General features: G+C 44.6%; 1 protein-coding gene across 1 annotated transcript in view; it reads left to right on the top strand.

Moving 5' to 3' along the window:
• Window positions 1–25,819, top strand: part of LOC126537740 (MAM and LDL-receptor class A domain-containing protein 1-like) — a 204,840-nt gene that overhangs the window by 94,686 nt on the left and 84,335 nt on the right. Inside the window, exons 22-31 of the mRNA XM_050184828.3 lie at window positions 146–293; window positions 1,728–1,839; window positions 2,372–2,468; window positions 3,329–3,379; window positions 7,322–7,396; window positions 9,349–9,554; window positions 12,260–12,353; window positions 13,075–13,317; window positions 17,947–18,081; window positions 22,690–22,835. Coding sequence (XP_050040785.3) covers window positions 146–293; window positions 1,728–1,839; window positions 2,372–2,468; window positions 3,329–3,379; window positions 7,322–7,396; window positions 9,349–9,554; window positions 12,260–12,353; window positions 13,075–13,317; window positions 17,947–18,081; window positions 22,690–22,835 — 1,307 coding nt within the window. The remainder of the gene's footprint in view (window positions 1–145; window positions 294–1,727; window positions 1,840–2,371; window positions 2,469–3,328; window positions 3,380–7,321; window positions 7,397–9,348; window positions 9,555–12,259; window positions 12,354–13,074; window positions 13,318–17,946; window positions 18,082–22,689; window positions 22,836–25,819) is intronic.

The raw sequence follows: 25,819 nt of genomic DNA, 5'->3' as shown, positions 1-25,819 counted from the left end.
ACGGAACGGGCTACCAGCAAGTGAAATTCTGAATGCGGGCAGTGTATTACTTGCTTCATCGAAAGGAAAGTTTTACCTGCAATCCAGCTAGTTGTATGTCAGACTGATTAGTTAATTTTTTTTCGTTTACTTGTTCTTATTGCAGGTCGATACTTGTACCTAAACACAACTGCAGTGGTCTCGCACCACCCTGTGTCCCGAGTGTTCATGCAGAGACGTCCACCCACTGCGGCCACTTGCGTCACCTTCTGGTGCAGCGGCCACGGCGCTCCTGGCCGGCTTAATGTGTATAGGTTAGTACGCTCAACCTCGTGACCAGAGACAGCCGAAGACCCGGTTTTCCATTGTAGAATCTAATTTGACGAAAATTACAATGACCTAAGCGGAGGTGATGACTGTGGTTAGGATGCTAATTAAAAGGAAGATTGCCTCTTCAGTTCGATTCAACGGCAAAGGAGTAGAGTTACCAGTGGGCACGAGATGACAATAGGAAGAAACTAAAAACTGGAAGAGGAAACCCCCCCCTCCCCCCCCTCTGTAGGTGTGTCACTTGATGGTGGACATCTCAACAGCGAGCAGCCGACAGTGGTTAATGTTTTCGGTTATGTTCTAGGAATACACTACTGCAGGACCCAGTGAGCAGTGGAAAAATTTTGCGAATGCTTCTGCTTCTGCAGCCTTCTTCGTCAAGTAAAGGCAGTCCTCGAGCAGGAAACGTGGCGCGAGAGAAAATATATGCACGAGGTAATGAATACGATCCGAGAATGAACTGAAAGTAGCAGTAATCACTACGATTTTGGGGCAACTAATAGAGAAAGTGTACTTTTTTTTGTACTCCGTATTTCGATAGGTTGTCGCGATGTCCCATAGCCACAGTACTTGAAATTACCCTATTTTTGATGTTATGCCCGTTATCGGGTGTCCGCTTTGATGCTCGCATAAAAGAAGAGCAACCTGTCGGACCTGGACAAAGCCAATATAAGCAAACCGGAATACTTCCATACCTGTAAATAGTTCCAGAAGGTATTCAGAACTCACGCGGCAGTTCAGTGGCTATTCTGCGTTCCATTGGCGAACACAAGATCGCGGTGCGGACCCCTGCCGAGGTGACCGCATTTCGTTGAGGCGAGAGTGTGAAAACGCTCATATATGGTGCATTTGCGTACACGTTAAAGGTGCCCGCTAAAGTGAAGAAACAGTAGATCAGTTTGCACTGAATGATTAAAAAGCAACTTTGTCTTTAAATTTTGTTGTGAGAAGTTTCTTACTGCAATGGGAAATCAGCGTCAAAGCTTCATTTTTTTTAGCGTCACGCCGAAATGCTGCGCCGGTGCGGTAGTGTGACGTCACGAATTCCGAAGTATTTTCTCCTATTTTGGTCGCTCCAGCTCACTAGACGTTCTTGAGACATCTGAAGTTCAGTCTGTGGCGCTTTTTGAAGACAACGTTGCGAATATTTACAGAAAAAAAAATTGATTGCGACCAATCAGACACCGCAAAAATTCATGACGTCTTAGAGGGCGCAAAAAACGCAATATGAACACCGCAAAAGAAAGGAAAACAAGAAAAGGCACTTGGGCATCGCAATAACTTGATGCTTCTAACCCTACAAGTTTATCCACATCTCGCAATTTATTTGTTATTCGTGTTTGACGCTGCTCTCCCCTCAATTTTATCCGCAATATTGCACCCACACTAACTATGCCGTGCTTGTACTGCAATTTCAGATTCACGACGGAGACAGCGCTAAGAGATCCGCTGGTTTCTGTGTACTCCCACTCGCAAGACGGCCAGTGGCTAGCACGCACCGTGACCATCACCTCAAGCAGAGAATGGAATGTGAGTTAGGATTCTTCGGTAGCTCTTTACAGCGACGCCTTAAGGGGATGATTGCACCTGTTCTTGGTGCGGTGCTGAAAGCTGTCGTGCGATGGCGGCCTCACTATCAGAATTTCCCGGCTGCGCTATAGCAGCGTTTTGGTCAGCATTAAAACACTCCTGTGATAACCCATAAAAATTACGACTAAGTGCCATAAATGCGTATGTTATTAGGTGGGAGTGTCCTCTCGACGATCCTAAATGAAGGTTGCTGAATTTCGGCTGAACTACATAAATATTATAATTACTTCTTTTTTTATAAATGATGCCCATCGAATAAGGCTGGTGCATTTCGGCGAAGTTCGACAGAAGTCTAAGGAGCAATGTCCAGTATTCCTGGGTACACAAGCTGAACATTAAGAAGATAATTAGCTGATGATATCGCTTCCATACTTTTGACCTAAGAATGAAAAGAAATCCAACGAAATGTAGCAAGCAATTATAGCGAGTTTTATATAGTTCACTGTCATTTCCTGTATTATTTCTGTTTCAGCTTGTCTTTGAAGGTGTGGCCGTTGCGGCAACAAAAACAGGGTCCGGGATTATGGTTGACGACGTTGAGTTTACCGACGGGGAATGTCCACCGTACGGTAAGAGTACCAAGGACAATTTAAGCGCTGTAAGAGTCATGTGGCAGTGTGTCTTTGCACTGAAACATTTTCTTTGCAGCCTCCCTCAGATGTTTTCCAGAGGCAAATTGTGGTACAACACATTAAATATCATTAAAGGTGGTAGCAATAGATGTAAATATTCGAAAAAAATAAAATTTTCCGTCTTTTTGCTGTTATGTATCTGACTACACGACATCCCATGGTACAACGTGATCTTTAGTTCAGTGTTCTTCTTTACTTTTTTTGTCAATTTGATTCATTTATTTTGAGCTGTAAGTTGTCAAATATTGTTCGTCAGAACCTCTAAAGACAGGGCACTTGTGTTTGTTACGGTGTTCTTGTTGCTAGAAATGCCAGTGTCCTTTTTTTTAACGTTTATACCACGATGCAGCAACTGTTAAGACGCTGTAGCTTCTTTTGGCTACTGTTTTATTAAGGTGAGTGCTTGCAAGGCAATTTCGTAGTGTGGCTTTTATGCACTACACAACGCTCATTCTCCCCCCTCCCCCCTCCTCCAACGACAACAAGAAAAAGAAACCCTGCACAGTTCGACAGCATAATATGTGGACAACATACGTGAGCTTGAGGGCGCGTCAACCTTCCGTTGCACCAAAGATGGAGAAGGACATCGACTTTCGGTACCCTTATATGTAGCACTAGAGCACAAAGCACGCTAAACGAATCCTAATAGTTGCACGCGGTAATATGATTTGCGGAGACGCTTTGAAACTTTTGAGAAGACCGCCCTCTGCGTGCTCAGTGGCTTCTTATCGCACTTTCGACGGCTGTTCTTTGCAATGCTCATACTGAATTCTCTTCTCTACATGCTTGCACTGAAGAATTATGCTCCTTCGAGGATGAGTGCCTACCTTGGAGGATTCCGAGAAAGGGTAAGTTCTCAGCTGTACGATTATTTCATTTTATGCCATAAAGGAAACGACGCTTCCTTCTGTCATGCAAATTATATTAATTACCGTTCGGCCTTGCAACTGGAAGTTTTATTGCAAGTGCCCTTCGTTTATCTGGTGAAAGAAAGCAGTTTGAATAACGAGAAAATAACGGTGAATACATACCTAATCTGACTAGTAAATTACTCCCACATCCGAATAGTTGATTTTAGTGCTTCGTTCAACTCTGTCTGGCTTTCTTATTGGGTGAAAAAGAGAGGGAGACCGCTTAAGGATATGTGGGGATGTGAGTCTAGCGACAGATGTGGCATGCCTTGCTTGGATGAATTTAGCGCATATGCACAAAATCTAAATAACGAGATTGAATATTTTGCGCTATCAGTAAATGCATTTGTGTTAGTATATGATGTCGGGTGGCGTTGAACATTTACTGGCCTGCTGTTTACCGCTTTCCAACACTGATGATGGTAAAGCTCTGAAATTTCCGCTATTGAGGTAACTTCTAAACTCACAACAGGTAGTTTATTACCATTATGGTGTAACTGAGATTAATGAGAGATGGCTTTTATGCATTTGTTTTCAATGCCATAGGTTTTCTGATACCGTCGTTATGTAAATCTGTTCTGAGCAAATATAAACAAGTTACAGCGCTCTTCACCGTGATGCAGTAAGGAGCAGGTTCCTTCTGAAAAGCTGTATTCACCTAGCCTACGCAACATTCCAAAAACAGACTTTTGAACAAGATGCAGGTTTCACATGGATAGCTCGAAAGGCAATGATATTTGCTTTTGTGCAAATAACCATATACTCGAAACATGAATCAATCTGTTACTCAGTGTCAGTTCAGATTGCGGCATTTTCACGAGGAGAGTATATGTATCCTATTTTGCTAGCGAAGGGAAATTGCGGAATAACTGTATACATAAGAAAGCCGATAGACCAGCGCGAAAATTGTGGGATGCAACACTACACTGCAGCGCGAACGTTCTGCACACGAATTCAGGACTATCACGGTAACAAGCTGCGAGTGCTTTTTATTGAAGAGAAGACAATCATGCTTGCAAGCATATTATCATGCAACGCCTTACTATTCACTCAAACGGATCAACCTTAGCACATGCGATATACATTGAAATGTAATCATCACAGGAAATACAACATATAGCCGCCTCCGTGTCGAGCACACCATAATTCTGTCACCTCATGTTTTCTCGCATTTTATCCGAGGTGGTATGTTGCTGCGAAATACCTGGAAGCTCTCATTTGATCAACCTCTCTCCTGACTTTCCTCTATTCTCTCTTTCTCCTTCGTGCAACTCTTTGGTACAAGGAAAAAAAACTAGCTCTGAAACCTTACGTGCCCAGTGTTAGACACAACAATATCATAAGTTTTTTTTTTTATTTAATGCGAAGCATTCGTTGCTTTCCACCACACACTGGACGAAGGCGTTTCGAGCCGTCGGGCCTTATCAGTTAAAAAACAAAAAAACGCGCCTCACCAAAAGCCGACGTGAAAAAAGACGAAGTCAACATTAGTGGCACATTATTTATATCCACTGAGATCGGAGGCATCAAATATGATGGACTGATGAATAATTGCATATTTTTGCTTTATTGACCTTATGTTCGTTCAATTCTCATACTTGACATGTTCTCGCGATCTTTTACTTCTGTTAATATAGTCGACCTTTTCATTTATTTCTTTTTTCCGCGTTCCCTTTTCCTGTGTGCTCATGGACGTCGAACTTGTCTTCTTTCGCATTGAATTTGGATGACACGCCTTCGTTTTTCCACAAAAGGCCCGGCGGAATGATGCCGAAGATATTGTAGCCAATTCTGCAATATGGGTAATTACCGAGTACATTCTCGCTAATTACACCCGTACCGTAATTTTCAGCTGCTCTGCGACTAATCCTGGCTTCCTGTCTTCTTTAGCCCCACATTTTGTTAACTTTCGCTACTTTCAAAAGCAGCAAAATAGGCCCTTTTTGTCAAAGATACACAGTAAGATCCCAGATACGCCAAACCCGTATGAAGTGCAACAGAGTGTAAAACTGGGCGAGCTGGTTGAGCTTCACAGTGAAAGCACTGCAAAAGTAACGGCGACACAAGACACAGACAGGACCGCCGCTGAAGTACGCAGGGAAGTGCACAGGATCAGCGTCTGTCCTGCGGACATCTCTGTCTTGTGTTGCCGCTCTTCTATTTTCGCCGCCTTTACTGCGTATGAAGTCGGCTAAGAACACCTTGTCCTGAAAAAATGCATCATGATTTTACCATTAGTTCACAATCGCTCATATACCGTTCTCGCGCCTGCGACAAATAGCTATTTATGGCAATTGGCGCACACGTTACGTACGTCGCATAGGTGCGCATGCGCAAGTGTCCATCACGTCGCAGATGCAGAAATGAAATGCGTGAATGGTAGTGCGACTTGCCACTCTGTTTCATTAGCGTTATCTCGCACAGCATTAAGTTCTCTATAAAAGCGCGAGCGTAGTAGTTTTTCCCAATCTTCGTTCGCCACAGCTATCGCTCTAATAATCTGTGCTGCGCAACTTTGGCGAATAGCCCACATTCACGCTTTTTTTTTCTTCGCGAAGAAGCAAGCACTACGAAGGTGTTGTGCAACATTGTAACGTCTTCGGGACCACGCTGGGTCGTAACTGCACGATTTGCATACCATTTCTTCCCGGAACACAAACGATCAGTCGGCGTGTCACGGTGCAATTGCCGTCGCCGCACTGACGTCGTCTTGTTGCTGTCTCTACAAACGTGCTCGCGTCACACACAAGCGCACGCGCACAACTGCAGTTTCTCTCTTTGGACGAGCATGTTTGTCGACATTGTAACGTCTTGCAGTGCCTCAAACGATGATGGGTAGCTAGCTACCTGCAAAATGCTTAGCAGAATATCAGCTACCATGTGCGAAAGATTGGCATACCTTTTTACCCATTTTTATTGCAAATGGTATAATAACCTCGTGTGCGTTCAGTTCTTGCGGACATAGAAGGCACGTGAATGCGAGTACAGTGTTCCGAGTAATATCTTCTGCAAAAAAAGCACTTTTTACTAGTTGTCAATTCGAAAGGAATCAGGAACGCCGTTGAACGGTCCTCCGAGTTATGAACTCCTCGCAATGAGACGCTATAGGCGCACTTTAAATTGGCTTTACCAAGGCCCAGTTAGAACGCTGCCGAAAGCTTGCGCGGTCAAGGAACGCGCGGATAACACATGCTTCCGAAACCGACAGCGAGAGTAGTAGTAGTATAAAACTTTTATTCACATTCAATTTGATCACATTCAGGTCCAGTGGGTGAGTCCCTCAGTCCAGGGCCCCACTGGCGATCGCGGCACGCCGGGCTTGGTCGAGAAGGGCCAATTGGTCCTCCCGCACCGCGCTGGCTAGCCACACCTACCACTGCCTACTGTTGGAGTTTTGCCCCATAAGAGGTGATTGTGACTTCGCGTCGCGGAGGTGACATTTTCCCTCCCGGAACACCTGGTGCGCTACTGCCGCAGCAGGTGTTCCCTTTTGCCCATTCGACTCGGTTGGGGCGCGCTCGTGCCATGACGTCGCGGCCAATGGAAACTCCGTCGATGCGCGCTCGTGACGTGGTGTCGTCTGCCAATGTAAATTTAGGTGCTGCTACAGATTCGGTACGCCGGCTTTCTCGCCCAATGAGCCATTTAACGCTTTCGCATAAAAAAAAATGTGAGCCTGGCGGAACCAGGCTCATTGCGGGCGCAAAGAAGCTTGTGTCGCGACGAGATTTCTGCCACACTTTCCGCCTAGACATATAACCAACGTAAGGACATAGAAACTGTTCCTAGGGGGTGATTCGGTCGCTATCAAAGATCAGCGGAGTTATTGGGAAGTGCTGAGTGGATTCATTGTATTTTTAATGCACGCTCCACCATCAGAGGCTGCGTTTGAAGTGGAGCGAGCGGGATCCTTCGATGAGCTGCCCCAAGACCACACGATGCAAACCGAAGAAGGTGAGTATTTGTAGAGCCATGTCGCGGGCTGTTTGGTAAAGCTACAGCGTCTGCACAGTGTCTGTAGTGTCAGTGGCAAGTATGCCGTAAAAGGTACATGAAGCACAATTAGGTTTGACTACACTGCCAGTTACTTCCTGAAATGCAAATAGGTGTGCCTCATCAGTAAAGTTAAAAAAGACGCCGAGAAAACCCACAGCTGGCGGTCCTACGTATATGCTCAAATGTCTTGGCACACTGGCTGCCACACCAGTCCACACATAGTACTGTGCGTTTGTGTATAATGGATGCAAACATACAGAGAGACTGCCTCCCCGCTATTTTACCTAACAAAGGGGGAAAAAGTTTATTCTGCAATATTCGATGGTAATAGCTTTCTCCTTCCAGAACTATTTGAAGAGCCGTTTTAAGCATGCATCGTACTCTTTTATCAAATATTTCTGTTCAGATAATATTTCCGTCTATATCTTATTTTTTATCACTTGAGATATTGGTTTCTGATGTACTACTATACAGCTGCAGCGTTGTATTTATTTACTTATTTAGTTAGAGCACTGTTAATGTCATCATGGAGTCACAGCAAGAAGTGGCACACCTATGGCGCATTGCTGGTGAACATTTGAGCCTTGGACTCAGATTAATACTGCTGGCTGGCGATGAAGGTATGAAGGGGATTCTATTCCGATTATGAAATCGGCACGAATCAATGCGAGTACAAGTTGACATGGCAGACTGGCAGTTTAACTAGCAGCTGTAAAAATGTTAGGCATAGATTAGAAATATAGCAAATAGTTGTGTGAAGCTAACTAACATAAATCCACCAGTAAAAGTGCCCCCTTTAAAGAAATGCAGTTAGGGAGCACTTGGAATTAGATGGGGGTAATTAATAAGCAATATGATTCTTCACATAACTATATATGCCGACTCAAGCTGGAAGACGTAGATGAAGCACATTACAACGCCGAATATCTTCCCAGATTTCCAGAAACAGCGTCAACATAAATATCTCTTGAATCTCGAGAGCGTAAGGCATAACAAATGACGCCACAGACAGATTACGTGAGGTCCAAATCAGTTTCTTGAGCTCAGCCTGAAAGAAAAAAAAAAGAAAAAAGATCGCGTACATCTTCATGCGACAAATCCCATCAGACGGCATTGCAACGATCAAACATTGTTTCCTGGGTCCCATACTTCGCCAAATAGCGTACTTACTTCGAACTTTACGTCATAGACAATGACATCACTTGTTGAAAGGGGTTTAACCGAGGGCCCCAATTTTTATTAATGCTATCATGAAAAGCCAACAAACAAAGACACCAAGGACAACATAGGAGACAACATTAAATTATAAATTAATGGCAATGAAAGTGTATGAAAAAACAACTTGCGGCAAGTTGAGAACGTTCTCACGTCTTCGTGTGAACATCGCACGCGTAATGCGAAGACGTGGGATCGTTCCCCACATGCGGAAAGTTGTTTTTTCATCCCTTTCATTTCCCTTAATTTATAGTTTCTTTAATTCAATTAGTAAGTACAACTAATTTCCCTTGCGTTGTCCTTGGTGTCTTCGTTGGCTTATCATGATACGACGTCATTTGTTAGTAACATGCACTTCGCTGTCGCGTATACAACATCGTTGTCGACGGCCTGCTCGATGCGGTACACATGCGTCATATAAAATCATAAAGAAGAAATTCATTGTTAACACGGCAAGTAGTAGACAAAAGCTTGTCGCGTAGGGGATGTTAAGCCAAAATCACGGCAAAGAAAACAAGGTCTCTTCCGAGACCCGATCACAGGTCGCATCGTGTGATGAGACCAATCAACGTGGTGTCTCTAAATAGTAGCTGTGTAGATAAGAGATTGCAGCCTTTCGAGATGAATTTCTCTGCAACTGACTGTTGATTTGATGTTCAAGCTGAAGTGCCTAAAGCTTGGGGCTTATTTTTCAGGTCACTACCTTCTCTTCAAAAGCCCTGGCACCAAGGGAAACAGGACATCTCTAATATTGCGGGAGCCGATGCGATATCAGTGCATCACCTTCTGGTACTACCTACCAGATCTCTCTGATGGCATTATGCTGTACGTGCAAGACAAACCAATATTGAAGGGTAATGGTGTGTGGAAGAGATACCAAGAGGAGCACCAGACATTCTGGGTGAGTGCTTAGTCATATCACTCATCGTACACGTTTTATATCCAGTTTTTTTTCTTCTAAAAGTGAACTCATATATTTAAATATTTAATGTGGCAGGTAGCGCCATTACATTTCTTCTAACAGTATTGCCTAAAGAGTCGGATAGTATTTGCACAATGAATCGAAATGCCCGAGTCACTTTTAAAAAATATATACCTAAGTATTTATGACCTAATTGTCGTTTTGTGGTAGATATTGCATTTTATTAATTGTAGCGACACGAAATGTAGCGATACGAATTCCTCTCATTGAGACTGTGAGATATATTTCCTTGGAGCATGTTGTATGGATGACCTTCATGCCCAGATAAGTGTCATCACACCAGCAGTAAAATTGCACCGTTGTTTGCGGTTTCTTTTTCACAAAAACATCGTTTTATGCATTCAAGAATGAATAGGGTTCCATTGCCAGTATGCTTTCAATATACTTTCTGAACGAACAGCCGCCGCGGTACATTATTGGCTACGCAGCTGTGCTAGCATTTTCGACCTCTGCCGCGGTGGCCTCACTGCAACTGGGGCGAAATGCAAAATCAACCGTGTACCATGCATTGAATACAAATGAAGGAACTACAGGCGGGCAGAATTATTGGGAAGCCTACCACTGTGGCACGTCTCATAATGATGTTGTGTTTCCCGCACTTCAAACCCCACAATTAAATTTTTTTTTATCAATCCGGAATGAGTATTTAGAAAGTGCAAGGTGCTATCAGGAGGACTGCCACTGCTTCTAAGTAGATATGCCACGTTAGCTCATCGGCCACAGTTGTTACGTGAATTACAATAGATGCTGTAAAGTAGTTCGTTAAAACGTAAATAGTTAAACCCCGGTAACCAACTCACTGTGAATTTAGATCCCTTATCCAAATATTGTCCGCCTCTTCGAGTAATCTAGCTAGAAGAGTGGTACTATTATATCTGGCATGGGCCAATTTAAAAAATAATTAAGTTCAGGTAGTAGTCAGGCTTACCACTCTTACTTATGGCTTTCCGTTTTTGCTATCTGAATGAGAGTACCAGCTAATTGATGTGATGGCCACGCTGAGCGAACCTGCGGGATCCTTATCTAATATATCCGCTTATCCGACTGTGGATAAGCGATGCGTGCATCCCGTGGCGGTACGATATGATAAGGACCGATTACAAGCGTATGTTAATTTTACGTCTCTTTATCTTTGCTGAATGCGCTAAGCTAAGAGGGGGAAGTAGCTTTCCTGCTGGGTAAAAATTTTCCTGGCAAACTCGTTCGCTACACAAGTTGGTTCTCATGTCTAGAATTTGCGCAGCCTTTTGTGCAATTGTCAAAGGTTTTCACTTCACCTTCCAGAATGATCTGTTCTTGTCGGGTGCGTCATTCTTTTTATTCCTAAAAAGGCATGCGCATCTGTCTGTCTAAGAACTTTATGTAAGCTCTTTATTTCAAGACTTTCGTCAGCCGCTGGTTAGTGCCTGAAAAGAAATATTCAATAGAACAGGAGCAACACAGGACCCGCTAGATGGACCCTGTCATCGCTGAAAGAAAATAAAGTTGTGAAAACAAAAAAGTACGCTGCAGTCAAATTTCTGTAGAGTGGATATGTTACCTACTGGCACTCCGACCAATCTTTATCGAAGCGTAGTACATAATGCTTTTTTTTTTGTTGCGTGATAAGAACATCTCCTGAATGCACACAACCAAGTGTTATGCATTCGCCTATGGGAAACACGTAATCATGTGCAGTTTCGGTCTTGCGATTGAACGGTCCACGCGAGGCGACAACCCCTTTCCCAGCACCACCAACACTTGTAGCGCCACCTTCAAGCCCACACCTATCTGACTCCCGCACGTCTTGCCCTTCTCCACCCCGGGACGCAATCGCCGGCCTGCCGCTTATGTGACAGCTCCTGCGCCGATTACACTCACGTCTTATTCTCCTGCCCGGCACGCTTGCCCCTTGCCTCTTGACACCTGACCAGTCCGATATCCCTCTGCAGTTCTCTTGGAAGCAATGTCCGCCTCTCGAAGTTTTCCGTAGCCGACTGCAGAATGGCGATATCTACCACGTCCACGTCAACTCGCTCTTTTATATGTCTCTTTCCATAAAAAACCAAAAGTTCGGTTAATGGGAATAGACGCACTTTCTCCTATCATATCCCATACGCTTCGCTACATTTTGTAAGCGCAAGCTTCAATTGAGTTGCCCTGTGGTGTCCAGAAATATGACAGTAGCAGCTGCAGCCACACTATGTTTCAATAAGGCTTTTTCTAAAAGCATGTACCAAGTCACTGTCTAATGAGTTGTCGTGGTAAACCGAGCAAGCCTACTCCGCTGCATTCTGCGCACCAGTTTCACGTTATAAGAAGGCCAGCTTACTATACACGCTGTAGGCATAATGTCAATCCTCTTGAAGGTTATTCATTTACAACTTGTCTTAAAGTTCATCCGCGTGAGCTATTCTCTGCGCTGTCTCAAATTTCTGTACCGATGTTACCAAAATTTCTTGCTACTGCTTTCACTTTATTGAAATTGTCGCAGGGATCTTGTTTTATGACACGAATTACTATCAATAGCGGTGGGCGGCTGAACAGCGGCCACCTAATTAGTTACCTATGATTTCACAAGTATGTGCGTGTGCGTGTGTGGGTGTGTTTGTGTTATAAAATTCCATACCGTTTGTTTTTCACAGGAAGATCCTATTGTCGCAGTTTCCGGACTCAATCCAAAAGGTTTCATTGCAATCGACGACGTGTTTATCAGCAAGTTGGCCTGCGATGAGACAAGTAGGTGACGAACAAAAAAATTGTGTTAAACGAAGGCTCGAAATACAACGCAACTAACTCAAAGAGAGAACACTGCAAGCGTCAGCATTGTCCTCTACTTATATTTCGCGGGATCTTTGAAAATCGGGCGTGAATTGGTTGTTTCAAAAGCACCTACATCTACATCTACATCTGGTATGCATTTTCAGCGCCAAACGATTTTTTTTGCCACACATACAATTATTCTGAGGCCTACAGTCGCAATATCGATGCTATCAAGCATCACGAATAACGAATAACTTTCAGAAATGTGAGTACTGATTCTGTCTATCTTGGTTGCTAGATTAGAGAACTTCGGAGAATGCGCAGTTTATTGGGTTTGAAACTTTAGCCGGTGTCTGTTGTACAACAAAGAATATTCAAATTTATGTCGCTTACCGAGTTGCCTTAGGTAAAGGTTATTCTTGTTTATAAAAAAATAAATTTAAGACTATAAATCACAATTATGAGCCCTCGTTATCTTTTTTAGTCATTTGAAGAACTAACATGAACATAACGGAGTGAGTAAATAAGTGACTATCTGGCTGTAAGATGCAAGCTGCTGAACAGAGCCAGTGTGGTTGGATGTAAATGGCACACAGTTCACTGATACGACTTTCATTGGTTCAGTGTAGGCGTCGGGGAAGTTTCGTAAACGCTCACATTTTCTCAGAGCGCTCGGTTTCACGATTTCTCTCTGCAGCGTCCTCAACAGAGAGGTTTGACTGCGGCAACCAGACTGTAACCGTTGAGCGGGTGTGCGACTTTGTGGTCGACTGCGATAACGGCGACGACGAGCGAGACTGCGGCGAGTGCGATTTCAGCGAAAGCTTGTGTGGTTGGCACACCAATGACAAACTGAATCATGGCGCTATGTCGTGGCGGCGCTCTGCCGTAGGAAGTGTCGAGAACTCTCCTCCAATAGGGGCGGACGGCCGTCGACATGGTGAGTGATAGCGGTCAAATAAAGCAAATGAGTGAAACATTTGAAACAACTGAAAGTTGTGAAAGTTGGAACAGATTCATGATGTAGAAATGCAGGCATATTATTATGTCTCATTTCATTGCTACCCTTAGGGAAATTTCGCAGTGTTTACTTTGTCCAGCTGCAGCATTAACCACCTTAGTACAGCGCAGTCCCTGGGCTGACTGAGAATAAACAAGGCAAAAAGCATAAGAATATTAGTTCTCCGGAGCAATTGTATGAAGTTAGACCTTCAAAGTGGCATATTAGGTTGATAAATAATACGGCATCGATATAAATGAATCTTAAGCTTTCATTTTTTTAATGCATTCGTTTTAGGCGGGTCACTTTCACTTTGACATAGTGTAGCACCAAGCACGACGCCTCACTGAAGCGAAGAGTTCTCTGCTCGACAGTTTAAGCAGTCAGCGTTCATCATTAGTTTATTTTTCTACGTACACTGCAGGGCGAAGGCCTCTCCCAGCGATCTCCAATTATTCATGTCATGCGCTGATTGCAACTTGCGTTGAGAGATTTCCTAATTTATTCACACCATCTAATCTGCTATCGTCTTCGAGTGCGCTTCTGTTTCTATGGCGCCCATTCTGTAACTTTGATGATCCGCCAGTTATCTGCCCTACGTATTGCATGGAGAGCGAAGCTCTGTTTTTTTTTTTCTCTTCATGTCAACTATAATATCGGATATCCCTGGTTGCTTTCTGATCCACGACGCTCTCTTCCTGTCTTTTGACAATACGCTTAACATTTCTCGCTCCATCGCTCTTTGAGCGGTCTCTAACGCGGCGTTCACTAAAAGTGATATCCGCAAAACTGATTGGTTCGTAATACGTCGATTGTTGCCGATTCTAAACTGTCGCATCCACCTTCTGGTCTATGAAAAACACAGTTTTCCTCCCTCACAATCCGAAGGGGGGGCTCACCAAGGAGGTGGCTTTTTAGTGGCTCATGGACACGGTAAATGGTCGGGCGAAAAAAAGCTGATTAGCCGAAACAGATTCGCCTCTTACCATGACCGCGGCATGACTACTCTGTCGCTAAGTCAACATAATTTGTTCGTCGCAGGCAGTGAATAATAATGATCACTAAAATGGCGTTTTATGTATCAAAAATTTAAGTTGACATCTTATGTCAAGCTTACTGGGTACGCCGCTATTTTTAGCAGCAAACACCGCGTACTTGTGTATATGTGTTAGCGTACACGAGGAATGAGTCGTAGGAATATTTGGTTATGGTTTGAAGTCATTTGGCTGGAAAGTTCTAGCATACGTTACAATCCCGTGGATGAGATAAAAAGACTGACGATTGGAATGTTTCGTAATAACTGCTAGAAGTAGAGCTCAGTAGCCACTAGAATGGGCAGCATAGGTTCTATAACATATTCGAAGTTTTCTGCGGCAAACTGCGGGCTTATGCTCAGTTAACACAGTACCTCCAAGCCGTAGAAGAAATGCTAATGCTCCACGGTGTTTTTAAATAATTACGCCAAGAATAAGCTCAAATTTAGTAACAGTGGCGTGCACGTCTGTGGATTTTGTACACTTTTGGGGCCAGTCGCTTAGATATCAAAAGTGAGGACATCTTTTTTACTAAGCGACTACCTTTGTTGTTAAGACGTTTCCCGTCACAATCGCTCAGGGCCTGAATGCCCGAGCTTCTTTAGCGTTCGAGTACATAAGCCGTAGTAAGTAGCTCTTAAAAGACATGCGATTTCCACGCTGCTACATTGATACCTTAAAGAAGACCACGCCCACGACTGTAACTTTAGAAATCATCCATTTTTTTGCTAATTTGTCATTTTCGTATTAAACGAGTCCTGAAGCAGCATTCGGCCTTCTTGAAAAAGAAAAACGCAGCCCGCGGGTCACGTACGCTGCTGTGACCATAGGCTAATTCTGCAGCCGCGCGCGGCTTGTGGGGCTCGCTTGTGGAACGCGAAGACACCTTTTTCTCAAGCACTCTTTTCTCAACAAAAACATTATCCTCACTTTTTTCGTGCGCTGTGTTTGGTCATACTGCATATTCCCACAGGCGGCTGTTATTGGCCATTAGTCGACCTTAATCAAGAAGGGCGTTTCGATCAGTGTGCCTCTTGCTACTCTTATTGTGTTTATTAATAACGCAGTTTCATTAACAGGCCGAAGCAAGCGAACATCTGCTTTCGAATTTCAATAACGAATGCATACTTCCGGAAGAAGCCGACCATCCAATGCAGAACGTTCTATAGCAGCACTGGAAGTGCCTGCTCGACTGCTAGCGCAACCTTACGCGACACTGCTAATTGGGGTCGTAGCAGTCGGGTGTCGGTAATTTCTATTAGTTTCGAACACTCAGCTAACCTCCAACGACGCTAAATTTAAGGCCAGACCACACGAGTGCTCGCTCACTCCTGGCCGCTCCTGGCTAGACGCCTTTGCACACATCGTTTCGTATGAAGCTATTGACAGCGCTTCAAAAGCGCGCAAGTTGAATGTGGCTACTACCCTTCGGTAAAGTTGGTGCAAGACAAAGCAAGTCTGCACCACGCAGCACGGCCAGACAAACGAATATGAGCGCGAGCGCCCACTCGAGCCCCTGACGTGCACAAAGCCAACGCTGCGCATACGCATTGAACTTGCATGTATAGCTGTGGTCTGCCATGTCGCGTAGATAGGCGGCCGCCGCAGGGTGCCGCGATGAGTCCGCCCGCTGAGTGCACTGCGGCTCGCTGATGGCAATCGCGTTTGGCTCTCCGGTGACTCTACGTTTGGCTCGTCATAAGCGCCAATATCGGAAACAGTGGCGCCTACGTGAACTTCACCAAATCAAATTGCAGCTCTGAGCCACAGCTGGAAGTTGATTTCAGGTGCACTGCGAAGGCTAGAGCGGCGCATTCGCAGCGCAAGGCAATGATGAAGGACCGGCAGGACCTCGAAGGCATTGTAGGCGACCTTTGATTACAGATATCTCCGCTCCTGCTGCACTCTTGAAGTACTTTGGGGCAAAATATTTCTGAACTAGCCTATTCTTACCTTAAATGGATTGCTCGACTTCGATAAATAGTGGCTTGCTTTCGCATTTGAATTTCGCTGTCGCGATAGGGCGTGGAGCGAGAGGTAGCATGGTCCGCTCACAGAAATATGCTGCAATCGCTCCTGTGCTTATTTATTCAGGTGCCCGTTAGAGAGCACTATTTGCTTAAAATAATCTGTCAACTACGGTGTGTCTGATAATCATAGCTTGCTTTTGGCATGTACATCACTGAATTCATTCATTCATTCATTCATTCATTTACTTTTTAGCCACAATTACCATAGCAACACATTGTCCTGCTATCTGTAATACCAACTGTAATGGGAGTCACTTTGCCATCTGATTAAGAAAATTTTAACCTTGTTTACTGGCAGGAGTCAGTGCTGCGAGTATTCGAATGAATCAGCACACAAACGACATCATTCGAAATTATTACACGATTATTATACGAGAGCACCGAACAAAGTAAAATTCCTTGCTTATGTATCAGTGCTGGCTTAGTCAGCAGGCAAATGAACCTTAGTGACAGAATTAAGTATGCAAGTCCAAAGGCAAATCATCAAAGGAAGCGCCACTAAAATGGGCGAACGCACGAACAATGTTTCAGCTAAGGCGTAGCACGCTTTAAGAAATGTATTGTTTTTTCTTTTTTGCGGCTAAAATCTATTAGCCTAAGCACTCCGTACATGTGGTTAACCAGCGAAGCTGAAACTTTCGGCCCCGGTGTTTATCACTGGGTAAATCGCGATGGTTTATTAAAGTATTTCTTAATTATTGCTTACGTCATCGCTTTTCTTATTTAATTTATTATTTAATTAATGATGATGATGACGAACGCGGGAGCAGTGGCACGAGCGCGTTCGCCCGCTAGCGCCGAGGGCAGCCAGCGAGCCAACTGTGGAAGACCACGACGCTAGAGCCACTGCTGATGATGATATTTTTTTTTCTACGCGCAGACACGATGCTGGGGAAACTCGCCCTTAAAAGCTTCGCTGTAAAAAACATTCGTGCCTTCTGCTACATGAGTTTTCGCGCCATTACCTAATGCGTGTCGCAGTCTCAATGCTGCATGGAGCGAGAAATTGTGCACTAAACGTGAAAGAACCAATTACGCATTTATTTATTCAAATATTAGTATTCTAAGTGCCACCCAAGTGGGCATTAGCATAAAAAACGTAATAATCAACATGTTAATCACATTGAACGCAGAAATACTAGTAGCGTTTCAGCATGTCTGCTTACAACATGTTTATTTTTGTATATATTTATTTATGAATACTTTACGTACCTTCAGAGGCATAGGGCAAGGAGGGAACACGGTTAGGTCAATGCAAACCAAATGTTATTCTGCAATGCAAAAAAAAATCATCACGTAACAAAATCATTATTCGCACAACCCTATAGCCCGCAACATCAAACTAAATACATGAAAAATCAGCAAAAGCTCCGGCGCGCGCAATCTTGGATGCCAAGGGTCTACGCATCGCGCGTGTATGCTTGCACGGCCAAAGCCTGATGAGGGGCCCTTGAACATTACTGACGCGGCACGATATTGTGATTGAACTGCATTCTCTTTTCCAGGGTACTACCTCGTCCTTTATTCCAACCGCACTAGGGCCGCGGGCACAACTGGACACTCAAGAATTTTTTCTCCGGCAATCAGGAATACCAACAAATTGTGTACTTTCAACTTTTGGTACAACTACTTTTTCAATGGTGAGTGCACTTTTTGCCGTTTCTATTTCGCCGATTGCCTAATAAAAGTCGGGGGAACAAGGTTTCGAGCGCTAAATAAAGCGAGCGAGAACGCTATTCTTTAGCTCAGATGTTTTCGCCCGATTTTTGTGTATATCTCGGGGGAGCCACCATGGGTACCCATGGGCACAGCTGCAAGTTGGCGCCCCCGTGCCTTTGCTGGGGATGACGACTTCAGCGGTGGCTGCATCTAGGACGCGGGCCGGCCTGCGAAGCAATACCGATCGTGAAAATACAAGTGTCTACCCGCTGAGCAGTGAGGGCTTCTTCAATGACAACTTTCAGCTTGTGAGGAGCCGCGAGGCGAAACGAAGAAACGCCAGGGCCTATCTGTCTTCAAACACGGGACTGTAGGACCAACTCGAAATACTGCAGTCAGTACGGTCCTATTTGTACGAGAACTCTCTACCGACAAGCTGAGGTGGCTCAAAAGACTGTCTCTCTCGATGGTTCTCCAAGTCAGGCAAAATCAAGTCACGGACGCCAGAGTCAACATAAGAAAGTGTCTTGGCCATTCACGTTATACATGCGATTGCTTTGAGCACTTCAAGGAAATTGACGGAACTTGGCGGAACGAAGGTTCACTTGTATATTCCTCTGGACAGTGACACCACTAGTGCTGTCATCTAGCACATGGATGCCTCCAACGCTGTCTTGGCGATTCTAGTGAAGGCAGCCTTTGATGGCTTCGCCATATATGATGTGTCTCGGCTCGGTACATCGCGCTGAGTGAAGGTATGTTTTAAGGGCGAATCTCTTTCCTTAAAAAATCAAAGTGGGTCACTTTTGGCACACTGTGCAACCATTCATCCGAAGGCCACTCCAAAGCTTCGCTTGCATGAGGCTGGGACACGCGAACGATGTGTGCGAGAACACGAGTTTGGTCGCCCTGTGCAGAGCCCCATGGAGTAGATTCCTCTGTAGCCGCGGTTTTCAAATGCCCCAATTACATTGGGTCCCATGATGCTACCTCAAAGAACGGCCAGAACATTAGGAAGGAAAGGGCAGTCTTTAAGTAGATGGCGAGACCGTTCGTCTCTTCGGGAAGCTGTTGCAGTCGTTAGAAAGCCACGATCCCAACGACGTTGGACTAAACATCGCAGATGCCTTTGTGAAGAGCGCTCCACATCCGAAAACTCCGCCTCTTCTGCCCCTAGGACTGGAGCAGCTGAGTCTAACACTGACAACAAGGTCGTGCCTGAGAAAACCAATAGTGAAGCTTGGCCCGTGCTACCGAAGCTACATACGCCTCCACAGCTGAAGCCACGCCGAATCCATCGCCGATGTCACATACGAAACCATAGCTGAAGGCACAGCCCAAGGCAATGTTGAAGCCACAGCCGTAGCCACAGCCGAAATCACGACCGATGTCACAGCTGATGCCTAAACCGGAGCCACACTCACACCAAAGGATACAGCGCACCGCGGTAACGTCCACAGTGCCGACTCCCGATAAATTGCCCGAAGACCGGCAAGTGCTTGTGATGCTTCGGTCCTTCATAAATAGCCTTCGTATACTTTTAAACAAGTTCCGTACTCCATCAGCGCCAAGTGCTGTGCAAGTGGGGGATGCTCTTAATCCAGTGCTTGCAAATATCTAGTTATCCCCATGGCTCAACCGCAGCCTCCAATTCGCGCAACGACCGCTGGCCGTTGGGCTATCTCAGATGTCTTCAACGTACATCACCAGCTATGGAACTAGAATTTGATGTCAGATGATGATATAATCAGCGCGAGAGTAGACACGGCGCTTCACACACGATTAGCACTTCCTTCCTATTTGCCTCTTTCTATTCCTCCTTTCACTTACCATCCGTGTAGGGCAGCAAAACGGTCGCTCGTCTGGTTGATATCCCTGGCTTTCCTCCCCCTCTTTGCTATCTCTATCTGTCTCTCTTTTATTAGCTAATAGCGATATTCGTTTATAGAAAAGAAGTGTCACTTCCCCTTAGCTTTTTCGAAGGGATATACCTAGAATAAGAATGGAGAATTTTTGGCAATATTAGAATTTTTAGGCAACTAATAAATTTGGCGAGCAAGAATTGATTAAATAAGCGCACAGTCATGCCCATGTAGAGGAACGTTTGAGCTTGATCCCTTGGGCTCAGTGGGAGTAGACATATATTTCTCTAGCACCTTGTACCGAAAAGTAAAAGTTAAACTAGCTATTTTATGTAATGGTGATACAATTTTCTTTTGTGCCAAAGTTACATCTAGCGAATTTTATTGCGATAGCAATTTTATGGACACTCGAAACGTATTTGTGCCTGACACCATTGACGTTGCTGTCGGCGGCGCCGTGAGGTTCCGTATAAAGGCCAAGGGCCCGAAAATCGTCGCGGCGCGCCGTATGCTGTATGTGCGAGCAAAGCGTGCGACGGTGATTCGGTGATAGCGGCTGAATCTTAAAATGTGCCGCCTCCTGTCGCACGCAAGGCTCCACGGGGTGATAGGACAGGGGACGCGTTCTACTCTAGGCGGCCTGGGAGGGTGCGCGGCCGCCCGGGCATGATGAAAGCCATCCGCGACAAAATACTACTGTATACTGCTAACAACCAGCTATGTATCTTGAATGAACAATCAACTAAACTGAAGCTGAGACGGAGTCAGAGTCCATCGGGTGCTGTGTTCTCGCTGCTTGGTCGGCGTTGACGCGAGGCGCTGAGCGAAGGTCAATTCGCTCGCTGCTGCTGCCGCACTTCCTTACTTTAGCATTTGACAGCCAGTTTCGGCGGTCATCGAACGAGATGTGTTCATGTTTGCTTGTGTGCGCATCACATCAGGCTTGTTAATTCAGTTAGTATGCTTATGTTCACAAATTTACAGTGCCTATAAAACTACTATTCTTACTTCATATAGCTGTCTACTAATTTGGTGACGACATCGTCGCTTCGCTTTTCGGACGAAACTGCGACTTTTTTGAAAGCGTAATGTTACGGCAAGCTTTCTTGTGAAAGCTTGTGTCATGACCTCGTACACGTTTTTCTAACGAACGTTTCATTTTATTGGTCTAATACAACTGCCAAGCTCCCACACACAATTCATTCTTTTCTACCTGGCAATACTAGATGCGGCTATGAATGTTGGTGCACTGTCGGTACAAATATTGTTTACTTTAGGCCTGCAGAGAAGAGCACAAGGACCATGACTAATTTAGGTATTGTGTTCTCAATAAACACAGTCATTCCGATGTAACAAAATGAAACCAGGACCCTCACTCACAAAATGCTCTTAGCTAACATCCTTATTGAGAGAATATTTCACCCAATACTGATGCTGCACATGCTATTAAAGAAGGTGGTCGGCCAATGGCAAAGAACACTTCCGGTCAAATAGCTTGAAAAATTTGGCCCAAAAGACATAAAACGACTATTTGATTTGGTATTGTGGTACATTACGGAGAAAATGGTCCAAATATGCAAGCCAGTCAAAGTGAAAAACAAATATTACTTCACGAAGCGGAAAGCCACTTGTCGTTAAAGGTTCACGTCGTGATCAGTAAGTACAAGGACCAGGCCATAAGTAACAATGCATGATGAACAAGGAATGCTTCTATTTAACATGTCAGCTACTATATCATGATGACGATACCTTTGCGACTTGTCGAGCCAGGAGAAGTGAGCCATGGCGTCACTAATTGCAATATGATTGCACGCAGTTAGAAAGAAGCTTTAGCTTGAGCCCAACTCCAAGGCCTGTTATTCACATACATGTGAAACGGGAACATACTTCGCTGAGATAACCTCTCGATAACCTCTTAAAGAGGTTATAAGATAAGATAACCACTTAAATTTCTTGCATTTGAGCGAAAGGCTTAAATTATAGCGACTGCTAGATGCGGAACATTGATTTAAGGGATGTTTTTACTAATGTTGCCGAAAATTGGCAAGTCTGAAAGAAATAGAAGCACAACATTTACAATCTGTAAGTCTCCACAAAAACAGATATTGCAGTTTTGTAAACTGTGTTTGTTAGAATATCTAAAGTGGACAAACTTGTTATAAAACTTCTTATCTTGCGTGAATCGTTTACGACGTTTGCAAGTATTTTACAAAGGTCCTGTTCACGTATTGGTGGTATACATGAGATCCATGTGCAATATATCATTTCTTTCTCTTAAAATATACTATTACAGGCCATGTACACTATCTCGCTACCATCTTTAATCACTCTGGCACAGAGTTGTAAACCTAATAGTTCTGCTTTTTTGAAATTGGTAATACTTAAGAATTTTTACGCATGAATTGATCGTCTAAGTAAAAAATCTACAACCAATAGTAAATAGATTTTAACTTTCATTTTAAATGCGACAAACTTGATCAACTTTGGTGCAGTGGTTGCGTAGAGCAACGAATTGTCTTTGCCCACGTAGTCACACTTGAGCCCCGTGCTAAAGCTTCTTCTTGATATTGCAGTCGGTACCTCAGCACAGAAAATATCGACTAGCTTCCATTTCTAGGAAAAACTTAAAGAAGGCATTATGCTTCATTAAGCAAGCATATTATATCCAATGGGATCACAATGCCTGCGAGGCTGAACTAACATTTTTTCATCTCTTCCTGTTCTCAGGCAGCAAATTGGCCCTCGACCTGTACATGGACCTCGGTGGTGATATTTTTCCAGTGTGGACACTTGATGCATTGAGTGAAATCCCCGAAGAAGGAACGTGGAATGAAGCAGTTGTAGAAATCGGGCGCTACCCGTCAGAAGTCAGCGTAGGTCACATTGACTGGAATCGAGGGATTTTTTCCAGCTGTTTTCTTGCTTGGTTGCAACGGATGGTTACCGCAAACGGGACACCAGCGATATATGTTATGCGAAACTCTTTAGAAACTGATAACAGATTTGTTAGCTTTGACGCGCGTAGCGTCTCTTCAGTTATACTGCGATGGTCCTTAAGCAATCAAGAGCAACAGGCATTTGTGGCCAAAAAGGACAAAATATTAATTTATTCGGTAATGGGAGATCTTGAGTGAATCTAGAGCTGGTGTGGTGGGCATTTAATAGCGCAAGTGCTGACCCTGAAAAGTAATGAAACACTGATGACATGACCAGCTGCAGATTCAGCAGACGAATGTCTTGTTATAGTTCAGAATTTATTCAGCTTTGATGTACTGAGATTACAGTGCAGACACAAGAAATAGCTTGCGGCCATAAGATGTCTTAGTGGCACATATCCTATTTCATTCATGTACTATCGGCCAAAAAAGTAAACGGACCACCGCTTACGTGGCCGGAGCGGCTGCGGAGCCACACCGGGGCGCTGCTATCTCGCTGCGCGCGCTGACGGCGAGAGTGCCCCGGGTGACGCCAGACTTCGCTCTCACTCTCACGCGGTGCCTTGTCACGCTTGATAAATTTCTAGTGCACCGTTCGGTTGCTCTACTGCTGGCGGTCGCGAAGAAGGAAACAAGGCGAGTAAGCCAAGTCATCGCGGTCGACGGCAACTTTTCATCGCACTGAGGACTCCTTCAAGCCACGGAATGTTTCCATGAATAAACTTTCATGACTAACTATAGTTATTCCTATTCGTCTTCCCAATTATCTCTTCCTGGCCGTACTTTTGTAAAGGTTCATTATGGCCAACGCATTGTAGTATCCAATTAAAGCAGTTTTCAGAGGCGTCGCTGATGTTAATATTGAACGTAGTACCGGAGACAATGACGGAAAAGTGATCTCGACATATAAGCCGTGCCCGCAGTAAACCTTGCCGCCTGCCACTATCACGCCGGCGTGAAAGAACGCGCGTCACCGTACAAGCCGTTGCGGTTACTTGTGCGATGTTGCCTAAAATCGAGCAGCGGTGGACGCCGGCGACATGCACTAATATAAAAGATAAGGTGAATATAAACAAAACAACAATCAGAATGGGTCTCCGTTCCTTCTCAGTGCCGCGGTTTGTTGTCCGGCTGCCGTCAGGCTCTGTGCGACAGCGCCATGTGCTGGACTACCGGCGATGCACGGTTTCCTTCGTCGCGACCACCAGCAGTAGAGCAACCGAACGGTGCACTAGAAGTTTGTCAAGCGTGACAAGCCTCCGCGTGAGAGTGAGGGCGAAGTCTAGCGTCACCCGGGGCACTCTCGCCGTCAGCGCGCGGAGCGAGATAGCAGCGCCCCGGTGTGGCCCCGCAGCCGCTCCGGCCACCTAAGCCGTGGTCCGTTTACTTTTTTGGCCGATAGTACGTCTATGAAGCCAATGTCGTGAACACTTCCGTTTTACTAACAAATGCCTGTAAGTAATCGAAAATCGAAGACACGTACATCAGACACAGAACTGTGCTTATTTAAAAACAAATGTGCAATAAATATCGTGATGCAGACACTTTAAAAACATATGCCCATTTTGAAAGCTTGCCCAGAGAATAAAGCTATGCGATTTGTTACTTGTCCTTTTATAACTGTGCGATAACTATGGTCAAAAACTTTACTGTATACTGTAGCACAATACAGTGCCCACTTTTGTCATTTATTCTATAGATGCATATTTGCTCTCGACGTCGCGTCATCGGGTTACTGAATTGTTTGCTGTTACCATCAAGTCCAAATTAAGCTCAGTATCTCTTATCTAGAATTGCTGAAATAGAAATTTGCGCAATCAATTGAATAGCGAATATTTTCTCACTTCTGACAAAGGGAAATTTAAAGTTTACTTTCAGTTCGCTTGAATAAAAATGTTTATTGACGCACATCACTCTATACACGCGCATGAAATGTCGTTCACAACTGGACATTCGGCAAAGTGAGGGAGCACGAAGGAGAGAGACAACTGTTTTGGATTATTTGGCTTACCACACCAACGACAGTAATGAAAGAAGAGAACAGCTCGTGATCACGGGCAAGTAGAATTTTGCGTATGTTCAAGGAGATCGATGTAGTCAGCAAGTTTTCACACTGTTTCAAGAGGATGCAGAGATAACGAGGTGGGGAAAGTAACTGCTTAGACTAAATAAAGTCGAACTGCTTAGCCACCTTAAGCAAAACATTCAAATTGAGTGGCTGTAAATTAATTTGCAGATTTTATCTGCCTCGCGAGTTCGCCCGGGAACTTGTGCGTCTGCGTAACAACCACGGCTTTCCTGCAACAGAAATCATTCGCAACACTTAGCACTTGCATCGATCTATTTTTTCGCCGAGGCTCCGGTGATCTTCGTTGTCCCTTATATACAAGCAGAAACAAATATTTCACCATTAGGCAAAGCGAACATTTGAATCAAATACGAACCCAGTCACAAGGGGCTACTGGATTTGAATAAAAAACTTCGAGTATACGCGCACCCCTTATCTCACCTCATGGAATAACGTCACTTAATTTTTACTCCACTCATATAGTGCAGAGCGGACCTAACAAGCTTCGCTGTTTTAAGTGTGCTTGACTCCTCGTAGAAATACAAACATGGTAGACGGTCGCATGAAGCTAGAGAATCGAATTAGTGAAGAGTGGCCTAAACGAGAAATGTTTCATGCTGCAGCCAACGTTTGGCAAAGGGGGCAGGAGAATAGCATGTTTTCAAATTTTACAGCCACTGACGGCTCCCTCGGAATAACGAAATCCAATGTGAAAGTTCGTGTTTTGCTGCACTGCAAGCGCCAGAAGCTGTTTGTGCAGACAGAAACGCGTCACGGTCGCCATGCTTGGGCTTCACCTATTGTGCTCGTCATGGCTCTGACGAAAATAAACCCTTATCGAGAGACTTTCTCT

The sequence above is a fragment of the Dermacentor andersoni genome, chromosome 4 (genome assembly GCF_023375885.2).
Source record: "Dermacentor andersoni chromosome 4, qqDerAnde1_hic_scaffold, whole genome shotgun sequence".
NCBI classification, from domain to species: Eukaryota; Metazoa; Arthropoda; class Arachnida; order Ixodida; family Ixodidae; genus Dermacentor; species Dermacentor andersoni.
This window is presented reverse-complemented; position numbering and strand designations above follow the sequence as displayed.